The sequence below is a fragment of the Aphidius gifuensis genome, linkage group LG1 (assembly GCF_014905175.1).
Source record: "Aphidius gifuensis isolate YNYX2018 linkage group LG1, ASM1490517v1, whole genome shotgun sequence".
Taxonomy (NCBI): Eukaryota; Metazoa; Arthropoda; class Insecta; order Hymenoptera; family Braconidae; genus Aphidius; species Aphidius gifuensis.
In genome coordinates, this window is record NC_057788.1 from 28,445,910 (window position 1) to 28,462,929 (window position 17,020).

The following is a 17,020-nucleotide window of genomic DNA, read 5'->3' on the forward strand; positions in this document are numbered from 1 at the left end:
AAATTTTACATTTGTCAAAATATTTGCTGATGCTAAAATAATTAGCATAAATACAATTAAAAATACAAATTTATAAATGAGAATATTTGTTAAACTGATAAATAATAATCCAAGTGAAAGTTTTAAAAATATTTCTATCGATTCAAGCATAATTATTGTTTGTAATTTTTTTTTTTTTAAATTTATATTTATTTATTGATAATTTATATTTATAATTAGTGATTTAAAAATTGTTGAAATTTTTTTCTTGCTAAATTTAATTTTTATTTCGACATTACGGTAATTTTTCTGGGGAATTATTTTAATTTTTCCAAGATGGCGAGATGATGATGATGATGGTAGCGCTCGTTGTGGTGGCATTGATAACCTCTTATTTGAAAGCTAACCGTCAGGATGATAATTAATATTATTTTTCTTGGTAAAACGTGATTTTGTTGTTGCTCTAAGCTTCTTGTGTGTTGTATTGTGATTAACCAGTTATTAATTTTATTTTATAAACAATTAAATAAATATAATATTGTTGTTAAATGTGAATTACTTAAATTTTCGATATTTTTAATTGTGATGATGAGTCGTGACAACTTAAATGACACCGAGATGTCGGTTAATTTTGACATGTAAGTCTACAATTTTATTACAAACAAAAGAAGGTTTTTCTTTTTTTTTTTTTTTGCAAGGGTGTTGTTATTACTTTGTTTATTTATTTTTGGAATTGTCAGATAAATATAACGAATTTTATGGCACTGAATAATCCCACTAATAAAATTAATAAATGACAAACTAAAATATTAATATTTTGTTATTAAAAAATTACCTATAAACAAATTAATTAATTAGTTTTGATCATTTATTAATAATGATTTATTATTTATTTATTTATATGATTTAGTCATAATTATTTCGTACTTGTCGTATTTATTTTTTGATTATTTTGTTATATATTTTTGTGATGATGATGATGATGATTATTGACCTCAAATGATTCACAAAAAAATCATCATGAGGATGTATCATAAAGGATAAGATTAAATTGTAAATATAGATTGTTGACAAATATTATTTTCCCCAAGAAATTAAATACCATTTTCATCTAAAATTATTTCTATTTTATTTTTCCTTTTTTTATAAACTAATTATCATAATTAAACGGATATCCGGATTTTTTTATTTTTTAAATATAAACAATATTTGTTGTTAAATTGTTATTATATATTTTCATATTTTTTTTTTCAATTAAATCATTTTTATTTAAACCTAAAATTTATTTAGAAAATATATTTCTTTTTTGTGTTTTTTTTTTAAATTAATTTTACTATTATTAAAAATTGAATAAACATAATTATTTTTTGAATAAATACTGACTTTGATTACTTAAAAAATAATTTAAATATTATTTAAATATTGTTAATATACTCATTAAAATACAGTGTAACTTTTCCAACGTTTATCAATTCTAAAGAAGGTCAAAAGTCATCATAATCCAGTGGTGATCAATAAAAATTAAACTCAACAATTTCTCTAACGCTCATCTAAAAACTAAAATAAATAATTTATAAACAACCAAAATTTAAAGAAAATAAATTAAATTAAATTAAACAATAAGTTCTATTATTAAATAAACAATAAAAAATTATAAAAATCATTTGAATCAAGGCCACTCAATGTCAACAATCATTCAATCCTTTTTCTTTTCTCACTGTGTTTCTGCAACATGTAATTTGATAATCAAAAATAAAAAAAAATAAAATAATACTTGATGTTAATCAAGTAGCATGCAATCTCTGTGACTTTTAAAAAAATTATTTAAAAAATTAAAAATAAATCATTGCAGCAATGCAGATATTCAAATAAATTGTAAAATCAATATTTCAAATTTCACAAAATTGAAAAAATAATTTTTAATAATTGAGTATTTTCCCTATAAACAAATGATAATTAATTATTAATAATTTCAATATATATTTTAATTTTCCCGCCAGTAAGTTAAAACTGGTCCATTTATAAAAAAAATAAAATGATAAGAGATATGAAAATAAATGAGAAGCACTGTGATCGATTCACACAAACAAACAAAATTTACACGTTATACACAAACACATTTAAAAATCTACCCCTCCCATAATTCACATATGCTATTTTTTTCTTTGATGTGTTAAATTTTTCCCCCCTTCACCCTTCATGACATCCCCCAAATCGTCACATCCTCAATAGAACTCACACGCTGCGACTTTGGTTTTAATATAAGTTCTAAGCTGAGATCAGTTAGCTTTTGACTACCGCATGTTAAACTTGCTTAAAATTTAATAATATTTTACGGTTGTTTATTTAATTATTTAACATCTATTTTTCTACTATTATTTTGTTATCAAGTTATATTTTTTTAATAAAAAATTAGTGTTAACCAAAATTTTAAATTAAATTGTTGAATGTTTTTTAAAGTGCGTATAAAGTTTATTGTGGAAAATGGGACAAACTAGAAGATTGGTTAAAAAACGTTTATTTTTTACAAAAATAATGCTTAAAAAAATTAAAATAATTGAATAATTATTTAATAATATTATATACAAACTTTATATATATATTTTTAAGCTTATCTTCTTTTTTTTTTTTTGTGATTTGTACTTTGTTGAAACTGTGAAGAAGATGTGCAGCTGCAAATGTTTTTTTTATTTATTTTTCTCTCTTCAAACGAGATAAAGGGATACTTGAATTGAATTTACGAGTAATATCATAGTGGTCATACGGAAATTGTGGATAATATTTAGACTAAAGGGGAAAAATTTTTATATAAATTACAATTTCCCGTGATATGGATTGAGAATATTTTTTTACTCGTTATATATTTTTTTTGTGTGTAATAATCACTAAATGATAAACTGTTGATCTTCTTGTTAAACGATAAAAACAATATAATATTTAAATAATATTAAATCAAACAAAAAACAACGAAAAAAAAATAAAAACGTGCCAAATAATTGCAGTATTAATAATTACTCTAAATAAATAAATAATTACTATTTGCAAAGACTTTTAATAAGAAATAAAAATGTTTTTCGGAGGGTATGGTTTTCATGGACCATCATCACCAACAACACCAACATCACCAACTAAAACTGGACTATGGGGTAATAATCCCACTAGTCCTTTTCGAACGTAAGTTTATTAATCAACAAAAATAAAAAAAATTGTCTATAGAAAAAAATATTACTAACAGAGACAAGTACATTAATCTTTTTTAAAACAATAATAATAACATAATCTAAATTTACTTTGTTTAAACACTTCCCGTAAACTTTTTAAACAAAAAAATAAAATAAATAATTTTCTACCTACGTTATTATTGCTGTTGATTTATTCTTGATATAAAATAATTTACGTTTATCGATGATAGTAATAACAACAACAACAAATAGACAAATAATCTTACACACAATAACACCTACGTTTTGTTTTTGCAGTATTTTTTTATTGAGATAATAACAAAGAGAACAAATCCCACGTGCTAACTTTTATTTTAAATATTAGAAAAATTAAAAAAGAATTATATATCTGTCAAATAAATAAAACAGGATGACGACTTTAAACGCAATATAACAGGCTAATTATTGTTCAACTACTTAGTCTCTTTTAAAAAAAAAAAGACTCGTTAACGTTCTGTTAATTATTTTAAAAAAAAATTCACATATTATTTTTACTTGTGCAATGAATTTCGTTTAAATATTATCAAAAAATTAACTTCATTAAAAAGCATGTATATTTTTTGTTTTAAAATTGAATATATTTTTAGTTTCGATTTATGATTATTTATTTTTAGTCACTAAATCAATTATGATAAAATATTATTTTTAATATCAATTATTTTTAGAATTATTTTTTATCAATTGGGGCAGCATCCCTTGGCCTGAATAACCCCAGTTAATTTTTTTTTTTTTTTTTTTATCATCAAGGTGGTCCATGACACCCCTCTGTCCACATTTTTATTGATCAACATCTCAGACTATTGCGTATCTGGCCGAGGCCATTGCACAACTATCTTTTTTATAATAATAAAAGAAAGATGATTTTTTTTTTTTGTTATATTTTATTCGTATGTATTTTTTTTCTCGTGAGATGATGTTGTTGATTATGATGATGGAAAATAGAATCAGATGATGCTGGTTATTTAAAAGCGCATGCGTTTTATTATGTAAAATTATTTCTACAATTTTTTGAATATGAAAACTCTTGGTTATTACGTCACAAAATTCAGTAATATCATCTCCATGTGTGAAGTGATTTTATTGTTTTTTATTTTTTGTTGAAAAACAATTTATTAACTTGCTGTTTTTTGTTTTTCAACGAATGAAATAATAATAATTTATTCAGGGTTATTTATAGATGAATATAAAAATAATATTTGAAGGTAAAATTAATATCGATTTCGATGCGACAAAATACAGTGAGATTGATTAAATTAATTGAGACAATTGGAAGAGTTCTGTGAACTCATAAGACCTATAGCTAACACCCACAACATGATGATGATGATGATGAATTTTATTCAATGCAATGACAAAAATTTATGATGATACTTTAGTCAAATTATCAACATCGTCATCCTACTTCATCCTGTTATTATTTTTAATGCATCTTAATTAAACAAAAGATAACAAAATAGCATATATTTCGGTAAAATTAGATTTTCGATTTCCTTGTTTTTCTTTTTTTTCGATTTTTACTTTCCTGGTTTTTTTTATTTATGGATATGTATAAAAAATAATGATGATGAATTTAGCTTGTTTGCCAATCAGGTCTATTGTAAAATTATGTCTGGTATTTCGCAGTTGAGTTTGTTAATGTTTCAATCTATTTTTGGAAAGAACATGTTTTTTTATTTATTTTATATTTTTTTTTGTCGGGAATAATTTTTAGCGAGTATGTCTATATGAAAATTTGAAATTTAATTGAAGAAATATCTTGCGATTATTGTGTGTAATTTATGTTTATATCAAGTATACATTTGTAATCGAAAAAAAAATATAAATCATTGAAAATAAACAAAATTTTCGCCAGATGTAAATTTTGGAAAAAAATAAATTTTTAAATTTATTATTTAACCAATTTTTTAAAATTTAATTTAATAATAAAAAAAATAAAAGAACATTAAATTGATAAAACAAAATAAATAAAAATTATTGTCAAGATAAATAAACTCAGTAGAATAAATAAATTTAAGAGAAAAAAATATATTTTAATAATAAAATTGTTTAAATTTTACATATTTTTTTCATTTCTTATCATAATTTATTTGCGCTATCACCATAAAAGTAAATATTAAATGTGATAAAATATATTGAATGATGAATTGTGGATATTGTGATTTATCAAATAAATTTACTCATCATTTGTCATCATCATCATCATCACCATGTTCATGATGTACCCATCCATGACTGTTGTGTACTTCTGCATGAAATCCACTTTCATCAACGTAATATTTGACTGTTCTTATATTACCACCTGGTTCATGAAGTAAATATTCACCATGGACTGTTTTTCCTATTGGCAAATGAAAAAAAATAATTAAAATTACACCCAATACAATTAACTGGTTGAGAAAAAAAAAAAATAATGAATCTATAAATTGGTTCATTTGTTGATTTAAAATGAATTTTTACCATCATGATATTCTTTGGCACCATGAAGATCATGTGTATGACCATCTTTAACACCATATGAATATTTATAATGAGGCTCTGATACATAATCATGATGATGATGACCATGTTTATCTTTCCAAGTTATTTTTTGATGACCTTTCTCAACTGGACCATGATTATGTTGAAATGAAAATGCCTTTTCTTTTGAATAATATTCATCAATCATCATCATACACACCATCAACACAACTAAAATCTTTAATCAAAAATAAGATTTTAACAATTAAACAATAATAATTTATATAAAATATACCTTGATATACATCTTGATAATAAATTCAAGTCACTATGCTTCTTTAAAATATCATTTCCAACTGATTTTAAATTTTAAAAAATGTTTGTTTATATACCCTAAATAATGATGTAATTTATTTGTTGTTTATTTTTTTTTTTTTTGCTTCATAAATTTAAACTTATTATTGCAAACGCCTTCCGTTTTTTTTTTCTTCTATATTTTAATTTTTAATTATTAGTAAAGAGTGATAAATATGATCATAAAAATGATGTTGAAAATAATAACGAAAAAATAAATTAATCATGCGTGAATAATGTTTATGAAATTTGTGAAAATTTTAAAAAGTTGAAATATAGATTATTATAAAATATTAGAAATAATAATATTAATAATTGGTAAATTTGATGAGATTTATTACAGCATATGTTAAAATGTATTTTATTTAATTATTCATTTTACATGCAACTTTGTTTCTAAATAAAATTCATGGTAATACGTTGGAGTTTTAGGAATATCTATATTAGAGCTTACTGGAATTACTCGAGTGTCTTCCTTATTGCACGTTGATTCATTACACCACCATGACAAATTAAATTTTCTATACCTTGATTCTAAGAATATGCTTTTTAATTACTTACATCAAAAAAAAATAGATATAAATAAATCTGATTATCATTAAAGTTTGCTTCGAAAAATTGAAGAAAATAGAAAATATTTGATGAGTGATTTGAATTAACATAACCGGATCATCATTTGTTTAAAGACCTTACATTAAAAATTATTATTTACTTTTTTAAATACAGAAAATAAAATAAAGAAAAAAAGATACAAAAAAAGTGTCTTTTAAATGAATTTAATCATCTCCCCATATTTTTTTTTCTATAATTAAATTTTAAAATTTCGAACTGACTTTTTTTTTTTTTTTCTCAAAGTTCGTTAACCTTTTTCCAGTATCTATTAAAATAAAAATCTACTGTAACTATTTTCAATAGTTAATATACAATTTGAAAATAAAAAAATGAAAAAAAATTATTTATAAATATTATTTTTTATTTATAAAAATATTAATTGAATTTTATTAATTTTTTTCTCTTCATTTTTCAGTACCCACATGCCACTTCAGGAGATCACAATGAACCAGACATATTTTCCAACTGGTAAGAATACTAAATTGTTATTTAATATTATTATTAAAAATTGGCTATTGATGATGATGATGATTTTTGTTTTTTTTTTTTTGATCGTCATGGGTGATCTATTGAGAGTCCTCAAAATAAAAAATGTTGCGGATGCGGGCTCCTGGCACACCTATTTTTCTGGTCACTGGCTCGTTGACAAAAATAAAAAAAAATTGTTAAAAGAAAAAATAAAATTTCTTATTGTATAATATAATTATAATTATTGTCTGGAATAATAATATTAAATTATTATTATAGATCAATGTTCGATTATAATTATTAAAACAAAGGAATTTTTTTTTTTAATCATCATATCAATTTGATGAGTAATTGAAGCGTCAAATAAACATATTAGTTCAATTATAATTAAATAGATAGCTTACATAAAATTATCATCTTTGTAAAAGCGGATGTTGATAGATTAAAGGGTTAGAAACTATTTTTTTTTTATTTTAAGAGAATCCACTGGCCGAGACGACATGTCGCCTGCAAAAATATCACTCTAAAACACTTCTGGCACGAAAAATTTCTGGGAAATCGTTCATTTATTTAATTTTTAAACTGACGAAAATAATTATCAAGCCAAAATTATTTCTCTCTCATCTGTATTTTATTTTTTTATATACATATTTATTTTTTTTTTGAAATATTTTTCATAGTAATTATCAACAAATGACTCAATGTTGATTAAAATCCATAAATTTTCATTTAAAAAATATACAAGCTATTTTCATAATGAATATAATTTCAATTTTCTTAATTTTTATTTATGTATTTTAAATGGAAGTTTAAAAAAAGATCATGTAAAGTCATTTGACCTTGTCAATCCATTAGACACATGCACACTTTTTTTAAAATTTATTTATATATAGGTATATTGACTTGAAAGCATTTTATTCAATTTTTTTTTTTTTATTTCTATCAAGAAATAACCAGCTGGTTTTTCTTTTAAAAATTTTGAATGAAAAAAAAAGAAGGAAAATGATGTTTTTCAAAGGCCCTTGGAATCTTGTCTAGGCGCCGGTGTTGTTGGACCTTCGTTGACATCTTTCTGAGAAGTCTAAAGTACTATTTCGATTTATATATATTAACCAAGGTTTATCGACGTTTTTTTTGTACTTTAGACTTTTGTCAATTTCTTGCCAATTGATGGTGTAATGATCATTATCAAAAAAATAAAAATAAAAAACAATTTGTTGATCAAAAAAAAAATATTATTATTTATCATCACGTAAATAGTCTCAGCTTGGTGTTAGAAATTTTTCTACAATTTTTCAAACATATGTGTCTTCTCACATTACAGGAAGTTGATGTATTTTTCACATTAATTTTTTTTCCTAAAATTCAACTCAAGGTAGTAGATGCATTTGTCGTCATTTATGTATATGTCTAAAATTTATTTTTGTGTTTTAACTTTGAAGCAAGAATTATATATTCCCCTCAATATTTCATAGACTAATAAAAATTAAAAAAACTATTTAAAGAAATTCCCAAAATAAAATTATAAAATAGAAATTTTTTTTTTTCTTTCGATTGAATATATATTTTTCTTAGTTTTTCTTTTAATAGTCATTTAACTGGATCTCTTTATATCGAATAAAACATTTGCATTCATGAATTTACTTTTGGATGAAATAAAGAGAATAAAAAAAAAAAAAGATTTTTTTTAAATGTTTGAGTTCTAAAATGTGTCATCTAAAAATAACAAAAGCTTTGGGTGCCGGAGTTGTATCTTCTCTTTACATTTTACATCGTCAAAAAGTTTTTTGGTCCATGGGGCCAGATGCTGAATTTCAGACATAACAATACTCATGGAGTGATTCACAAAAGCTGACCCAAAAAAAAAATACTTTGCCCACAAAATAATTATTTTATTTTATGATTTTTGAATTTTAGTTTATTTAATATTTTATTGAATTATTTTTTTTTCTTTTTGCCAGTTGCAAAGTGCGTTGCAATATAGATACTAGAATAATTTTAAACTTTTCTGGCATGTGTTATGATTATTTAACCTTTTGGCTGTGTCGTATGATGTTTGTGGTTTAGTTTCTTTTTGATCTTTGAGTATGCTCTTTCATTTTTTTATAAAGAAAAAAATCTAAAAAAAAAAAAATAATAATTGGTTTATCAAAAGAATTATATTGAAATCATGAAGATTAGTTGTCAAAGAGTTTAAATTACTTAATGTGTTATGGGATGCAGAGAATCACGAGTTGAAAAACCCTCATCTCAAAGTGAAATATCAAACAGTGATGATAATAATATAAGCATTGAAATAATGTTTGGTAAATAATTATTAAATTAATATTTAAAAAATAAATTAAATCTAATTTATAATAATGAAATTAAACACAATTAATTTTTCTTTTATCTTTTATGAATTTAATCATTTCTAAACTTGAAATAAAAATAAAAAAATTTGAAATTTAAAGAGAAATAGAAGAATAGAATAAAAAGAGGTAAAAGATACTCGCGAAAACAAGTGGAATAATAATAGGTCGTCAGACATGTACAATTGTCACACTCTTTGGTAGTTAGCCAAAAGGGTCGAAGAAAAGTTTCGTCCACATTGAGACGCCTCGTTGGTCTTTCATGTCAATTGCGTTGTTGGCAACGTTATATTTTAATATCAAAATTAATATCACCACTAAATTGTCATCTGGTGATTAATTTTTAATTTTTTTTTTTCATCGTATCTAGAACAGGTACAACGACGTTGAATATTTTTACTAAAAATAATTTTTAAATTATACATTTTCACCTCGTTATGTCGTACATTATTTATTTTTTTCGACGACACAATTAATTGCTTTGTTGAAAAGAATTATTAATTTAAATAATCAGGAAATTCAATTATGTTTTTTTTTAAAATTAATTTAATTATTTTTTATGATTTAAATTAATGAAAACACACAATTATTAAAAGACTGAGATTAAAAAGAAAAACAAATTGAAAATTTAAATTTCAAAATTTAATTCTAATCTGAAGCTTGCTGCTAATTTAAATTTATTTGTTTTTTTTTTTATTTGTAATAGTATCGAAGAAAAAAAGAGGTTAAAATGGACATAATAAATCACCTTATAAATTAATCAGTTACCACTGCATAATGTGTGGTTTAATAACTTGAAAAAATATATTATTTCTTAAAAATTAAATACTGTCATGCAGAGTAAGATTGAAATAATTTACAATAAATTTTTTTGGTTAATTAATTTATTTTATTTGCTTAGGAACTTCAAGATCACCTGGAAAAGCCTCGGCTGGATCGAGTGCTTTGAATGGTGGAAGAACAATGAAGGATTATGAAGATCAATTAGGAGCACTTCAAAAAGAAAATTTTAATCTTAAACTTCGTGTTTATTTTCTTGAAGAAAAAATGAATATAAGTTCAGCTGATGAAAATTCAGTTAAAAATAATATTGAGCTTAAGGTAAATTGAAGAAATTATATTAATAAATAATAATTATTGTAATAAAATAAATTTTTTATCATCAGGTTGAAGTTGAATCATTAAAAAAAGAGCTTCTTGAGAAGCAGGAACTTCTTAGTCAAGCAGCAAAAGCATTTCAACTTCATGAAGAACAAAAAGAAGCATCAGCTCGTGATCAAGCTCAATATCAACAATCACTTGAACAACAAAAACAAAGAATACAAGATCTTGAACATGGTTAGTATATAAGCTTTTTAATAATCAAATATTATGAATTTAATTTTTAAAAATGTAATATTTTCTAATTTAAAAATAGAACTTGAAGATCTTAAAGAGAGAACAATAAATCCATCATTGTATTATGAAACGACATTTGGAATAACACCAGAATCAGCAATTGAAAATAGAGAAAAACTTCAACAATTACAAGAATTTGTTGAATCACTTGAAGCTGAAGTACGACAATTAACATCAAGTCTCAATGAAGAACGTACATGGGGACAAGAAATTGAAAATGAAAGAGATGAATTAAAAAAACGTCTTGATAATGAAATACGTATACGTGAAAAAATAACAATAGCTCGTGATGATGATAATGAATTATTAAGAACAAAAATTAAAGAACTTGAAGATATTGGATTAAAAAGAGAAACATTATCACAACAATATAAAAATGAATTAGCTGAAAAAGATAGAATTATCAAAGAAAAAATTTCACTGGTTGAAGAAAAATATAAAGCTTGTGAAGAACTTGAATCAGTTACTGAAAAACGACAAAAACAAATTGAATATTTGAGAGCATTAATTAAAGCAAAAGATGAAACAATAACTGAACTTACTAATAAAAATCGATTACTTCATACTAAGGTATAAATTAAGTTTTGATATAATTTTTTAAATTGTTTATTGATGGATTATTTAAATAATTTTTTTTTGTAGCTTGAAAGCAGTTTAACACGACGCTTATCACCACCAGGCAGTCCTGTTGGATTGGGTGATACATCTTCGTCATCAAGATCAAGTCAAAGATCAGCTTTTATTGGTAATTCACCAAACAGTTTACCAGCTCCATTTAATTGGGATGGTAATCAAGAAAAAATTGGTAGAATTTCACCTCAAATTACTAATGATGCTGATGATAAAATTAAAAATTTAACAAAGGTTTGTTAATGAGTTTTTTTAGTAATTAGTATTAGCATCTTTTTGATAAACTAATTGATGTTTTTATTTACTTATTTATTAGGAACTAGAAGAACGTAATTGTGAGATAAAAAAACAAGAAGATTTGAGAAAACAATTAATGATTAAATTGTGCAATGTTGAAGAGTCATCATCAACAAGTGAAAAAGAACTTAAAAAAATTAAATTAGATTATGAAAAAGCATTACAATCAATTCAAGATTTAGTTGAACGACAAAGTAAATCTGAAGATAAACAAAATAGAAAAGATAGAAAAATTGTTGAATTACAACAAGAAATAATGAAACTTCGTAGTTTAGAAATTAAAAGAATTAAATCAGCTCAATTATTGACAACTGGAAAAACAACAAACAATGATAATTTGAGTGAAAATAATCAGGTTGGTAGATCATTTGTAAAATTAATTCTAAATGCTTTTAATTTATTTTGATAATTCTAATAATTTAAAATATAAATTTTTTTATATTTTGTATAAAAGTAGTTTTTTTTTTTTTTTATTAATTTTTTTATTTCAGGAAATAACTTCTACTTCTTCTAATTTGATTTGACACACCAGCACTATCACTGCATGTCTGCTTTTCATCATCTACGATAACAAAATTTATTTAATTTTTTTTTTATTTTACCAAGCTTTTGACTAAAAAATAGAAAAATTATTTGCACATTTGTTAGTAATTTTTTTTTGTGATATTAATTTAATTTTGCAAGCTGGAGTTAATCAAACAAGTACCTGTAAATTATAACACACACATTGTAACATATAAATGTCCGAAAAAAAAAAAAAAAAGAAAAACTAAAACTCGAGACTAGAATTTATGCTGTAACGAATCAGTTATTTCTATTTCTATGTTTTATTTATTTTATGTTTTTTTTTTTTTTGTTATTTTTATCGTTTTTTGTAATAAAATTTATCTTTCGTGGCCCAAAATTGAGAAAAGAGGCCTCTACTTGTTTGAAACTAATAATAGAAAACTGTCTCGTAGCTTTTGCACTCAACACAAAATTCATTTAAGTTTCAATCCAGTTAAGTTTGCCAACGTGAACAGTTTGCTTCATAAATTTCGTCAAAATTATGAGTTTGTGTCAATCAAGAACAAGTTTATTCATGTGGTTTTTTTTTATTCCATCTATTCATGTTAATAAATGAAATAAACTGTCAAATTTGTACAACATTCCAACTTTAACTTCAAAATAATATTTTCTAAATAAAAAACAAACAAAATTATTTATCTATTTTTTCTTTTTTTATAAATTTCATTGAAGAAATAATAATGTTGTCTTGCCTCTGTGTTTCAATGCGTATGGAGGTAAATACTAAGTAATTTCTAATCATCAATGACAATTTTTTTTATATCTAAATTTATATTTATAATTTTTTTAGTCAACTTAATCGACTTAATTAAATCTTACTCATGCATGAAATCACTAAATAATTGTTTTTTTTACAAGCATGGAATTGTTCCTACATGTCAAGCAAAGAAACATAAATACTCGAAATAGAAAATTAATAAAATCATTGATCATTTAAAAATCATTGTTTTTTTTTTAATCATGTAAATTTTTTTATTAAACCTGTAACTCTATCATAAACATCAAAAATAAATAAATAAATGAAATGATTATTAAGTCTTGCTAAAAAGTGTTTCGTTGACGTTTGCAATTTGTTTTTTTTTCTAATGTTTCAGCAGCGGTTTGAAGACATGGAAATAATGATTAATGAACTTCGTAACGAGATTGAAAATATAAGAACAGAAAAAAATGAGCTGGAAAAACAAATTCACATTGAAGCTGAGGTAAAATAAAAATAATCTCAATTACTTTTATATTTTTTATATTTTTATATTATTTGCTTGAGATTTAATTTCATACGTGTAAAGAGAGTAAACAAGTTCATGCTTGCATGACGTCCTCCATTACTGAAGGCACTTGTATTGTGTATAATTTATTTATAAATAGATATGACATAAAAAAATTATACTCTTATAAATATTGATTAAAATTTTCGTCGATTCAATGGGTTTTAAATAATTATATTTATTTTACAGGAGCTTCGTCATGAAAGCCAAGAAAAACAAAAAATGATTGATTATCTTGAGAAAGAACGTGATGAAATAAAGCAGAATTTAATTGAAAAAGATTCTGAAATATCAAGACTGAAAATAGATTTTAATTTCTTGGATAATGAACTTCCACAATCAATTGTTGCTGAAGAAAAAGAAAGATTAGAACAAGAACTTCTTATAATGAGCAAAGAAGTCGAAGAAAAAGATAAAAAAATTGATCAATTATCAAAAGAACTTGATAAAAAAACTCAAAATCTTCAGCAACTTGTTAATACTGAACTTTGGAGTAAAAATAAAGAAATTGCTAAATTACATAATCACATGACAGCAAATCAAACACAATCAATAAATTCACAGCTTGATATACTCCTAAATGAATTACAAAAAATAAAAATTAACGTAAAATTCATAGACAACAATGTTGAATTAAATTATGAAAATGATAAAAAAGATTTATTAAATATTGAAACAATGGAAAATTATATAGAACAATTAACAATTAAAAAATTACAACTTGAAAAAGATGTTGAATATTTTAAATGGATAAAATTAATATCCAAATCAGATGATGACGATAATAATAATGAATATTTTGATTTAAAAAATAATAATAATGTAAAATATTGTGAGCTATTAAAAAATCATATGACGGATTTGATGAAATTTATGAAAGAAATGATTAAAAAATCAAATTATTCATCAACAAATGAGTATAAAAAAATGATTCTTGATTTACTTGTTGGATCAGAAATATTATCTGAAGATTTTGTAAATGCATTAAATGGAATAACAGTAAAACAATTAACAATGGAAGATATATGTACATGTAAAGATCAACAATTAATTGATAAAACATGTTCAATTGTTGGTGATGATTTACCAGGTTCAGCACAATCAGATTCCGAGTCATTTTCTGAACCAGATAGAAAAGTATCACTTGCTAGAATTGGTCTACAAGATGTACAAAAAAAATCATTACATCGTTCACGTTTTACAAAATGTACAAAACAATTTAGTGATTCAGAAGATTCAATTGATTATATACCATATCATAAAACATTTCAAAATGATTTAATTGACATTGATGCTAGTCATCAAATACAAGAATTAAAAGAGACAAATGGTATATTATACAATGAATTAAATGAGCTACATAATGAATTATTAGCTAAAAAAATTGATGAAAATTTAATTAATGAAAAATTACTGCCAATAATAATGAAGCTAGAAAAATCACAAGATTATTGTCAAAAATTACAAATAACATTTGATAAAAAAATTAATGATAATACATTATTTATTAAAAATAATAATAAACAAAAACAACAATTTGATAAAAAATATATTAATATTGATAATAATAAAGATATTAAAGATAAAAAAACATATGAATTAATAACATTATTAAATAAAGAAAATGATTTATATAAAAAACGTATTACCAAAATTGATAATGAATATAAATTATCAAAAGATACAATAACAACATTAACAAAAGAATTAGATCGTTTGACATTATCACATAGTCAAGTATTAGTTGAAAATACAAAATTAACAAATGATAAATTACGTCTTGATCAACAAATAAGAAAATCAGAAAATAAATATGATTTAATTATAAATAAAATGCAAGAAAAATTTGATAAAGAATTATCTGATTTAAATCAAATTATTGATTCACACAGAGTTAGAATATTTGAGTTAGAAAATATAAATAAAGAATTAAGAAGACAAGTTGTTATTTGTGAAACAAGTGATTCAGCACCAAGTTCAAGTGGTATATCATCAATACCAGCTGATATTAATAAACAATCATCAAGTGATGTATTACAAAATTATAATAATTATCGTGGTTCACAATATTGGATGACAATGAATTATCAATTATCAAATGGAAGAAGTAAATCAAGTTGTTCACCTGATCTTGGTATTGAAAGTGATGCTGCTGTTTCAACAACAAGACCACTTAAAGATACACTTAAAATTACCGAATCAATGACAAATTTATTGAGTGATGAAGAAAATTGTAATAATGATAATCCAAATTCACAAGATCTAGACAGAGAAAGTCCGCTGCATCTGGAAGGTACTGTTTTAAAACAATAAATACATTTTTTATTTTAATTTCAATGTAGAATTGTTATTTTATTATTTTTTTTTTCATATATATTTTTAAATAATTATAAATTTTGTTTATAATTTTATAGGTGGACTTTATTATAGTATGTATTTCAAACAGTTGAGTTATTTTTTTTTTGCTTCTTGGCACTCAATTGTCGATTAAAAATCAATTAATTATCTTTTTAACTTTTTCTTTACTCTTAATAATTTCATCAGTGTTTTTAATAATAAAATGATAAACTCGTAACAAGCAAATGCTTTGCAGAGTAACAAAATAAAAATATTAAAATTGTTTTAAAAAAGTTTTTCCAACAAGTATTGTTATTAAATTATATTAAAATTTTTTTTTCTAGGTCTAGACGAGATGGAAGCATTAAAAAAAGAAAATATTTCTTTAAAAAAAAGATTGACGAAAACAAAAAGAGCACTTGAAGATACATTTGAACATTTATCAGCATCAAATAAAAATAAAAAAAATGTTGAAAAAGCTATTACAAAACAATTATCAATTACAAAAAGTATTCTTAAAAAAACGAGAACATACGAAGAGCCACTTGATAATTAACTTACAAAAAAAAAAAAAAAACAAACAATGAATATTTAAATTTAAACAAAAAAATAAATGACCATGATATTTGACAATATTTTAATTTGTGACCGAATTAGCCAATCAATGTGTTGTTATCTTTTTGTACTATCGTCTTTATACGGTTCAATATATTTTGATCCGACCCGACTGAATTTGTTAATTGGTACTTATTATATATTTAAAATATATCATACTACATTATAAAATGTAACAAAACAAAAAAAAATATTTTCCTAAGATATTTTTTTCTAAAAAAAATAATAAAAAACAAAAAAAAAAAAAAACATTAAATACTCAAAAGTGTATTAAAAATGACTCAAAATAATGTTTAATTAATATTTAAAAAATAAAGAAAAAGGCATGCAATATTTCGTTATATTTTTTGGATAGTAATAAAGTTAAAAAAAAAAAAAGTTAACGTGTGTATATTGAAAGAATGTAAATATATATATTGCCAAGCGAAAATGATTTTTTTATTATTACTTGTAGATTGTTGATAAATAC

The 17,020-nt window shown here is 22.9% G+C and overlaps 1 protein-coding gene across 8 annotated transcripts; it reads left to right on the top strand.

Moving 5' to 3' along the window:
- The first annotated feature begins 257 nt into the window (after positions 1-257).
- LOC122860125 (centrosomin) lies at positions 258-16,660 on the top strand. 8 transcript variants are annotated; one of them, XM_044163797.1, is made up of 11 exons: positions 258-617; positions 7,039-7,091; positions 10,344-10,543; positions 10,609-10,780; positions 10,860-11,410; positions 11,483-11,704; positions 11,787-12,122; positions 13,429-13,536; positions 13,789-15,892; positions 16,014-16,028; positions 16,281-16,660. In XM_044163797.1, the coding sequence occupies exons 1-11, from the start codon at positions 565-567 to the stop codon at positions 16,490-16,492; spliced, it is 4,026 nt and encodes a 1,341-aa protein (XP_044019732.1). In that variant the 5' UTR covers positions 258-564; the 3' UTR covers positions 16,493-16,660. The 8 variants fall into 8 exon arrangements, with proteins under 8 accessions (XP_044019732.1, XP_044019728.1, XP_044019734.1 ...); XM_044163793.1 differs by lacking the exon at positions 258-617 and adding an exon at positions 2,217-3,153; XM_044163799.1 differs by lacking the exon at positions 258-617 and adding an exon at positions 2,242-3,153 and having other exon boundaries at positions 13,432-13,536; positions 16,014-16,044.
- The last annotated feature ends 360 nt before the right edge of the window (positions 16,661-17,020 follow it).

Excerpts from the sequence above, each read along its gene's own strand:
- LOC122860125 (XM_044163793.1), top strand. The coding sequence starts at position 3,047 with ATGTTTTTCGGAGGGTATGGTTTTCATGGACCATCATCACCAACAACA. Across the intron at positions 7,092-10,343 it reads CCAGACATATTTTCCAACTG|GAACTTCAAGATCACCTGGA; the intron begins GTAAGAATACTA and ends TTATTTGCTTAG. Across the intron at positions 11,705-11,786 it reads AAATTAAAAATTTAACAAAG|GAACTAGAAGAACGTAATTG; the intron begins GTTTGTTAATGA and ends CTTATTTATTAG.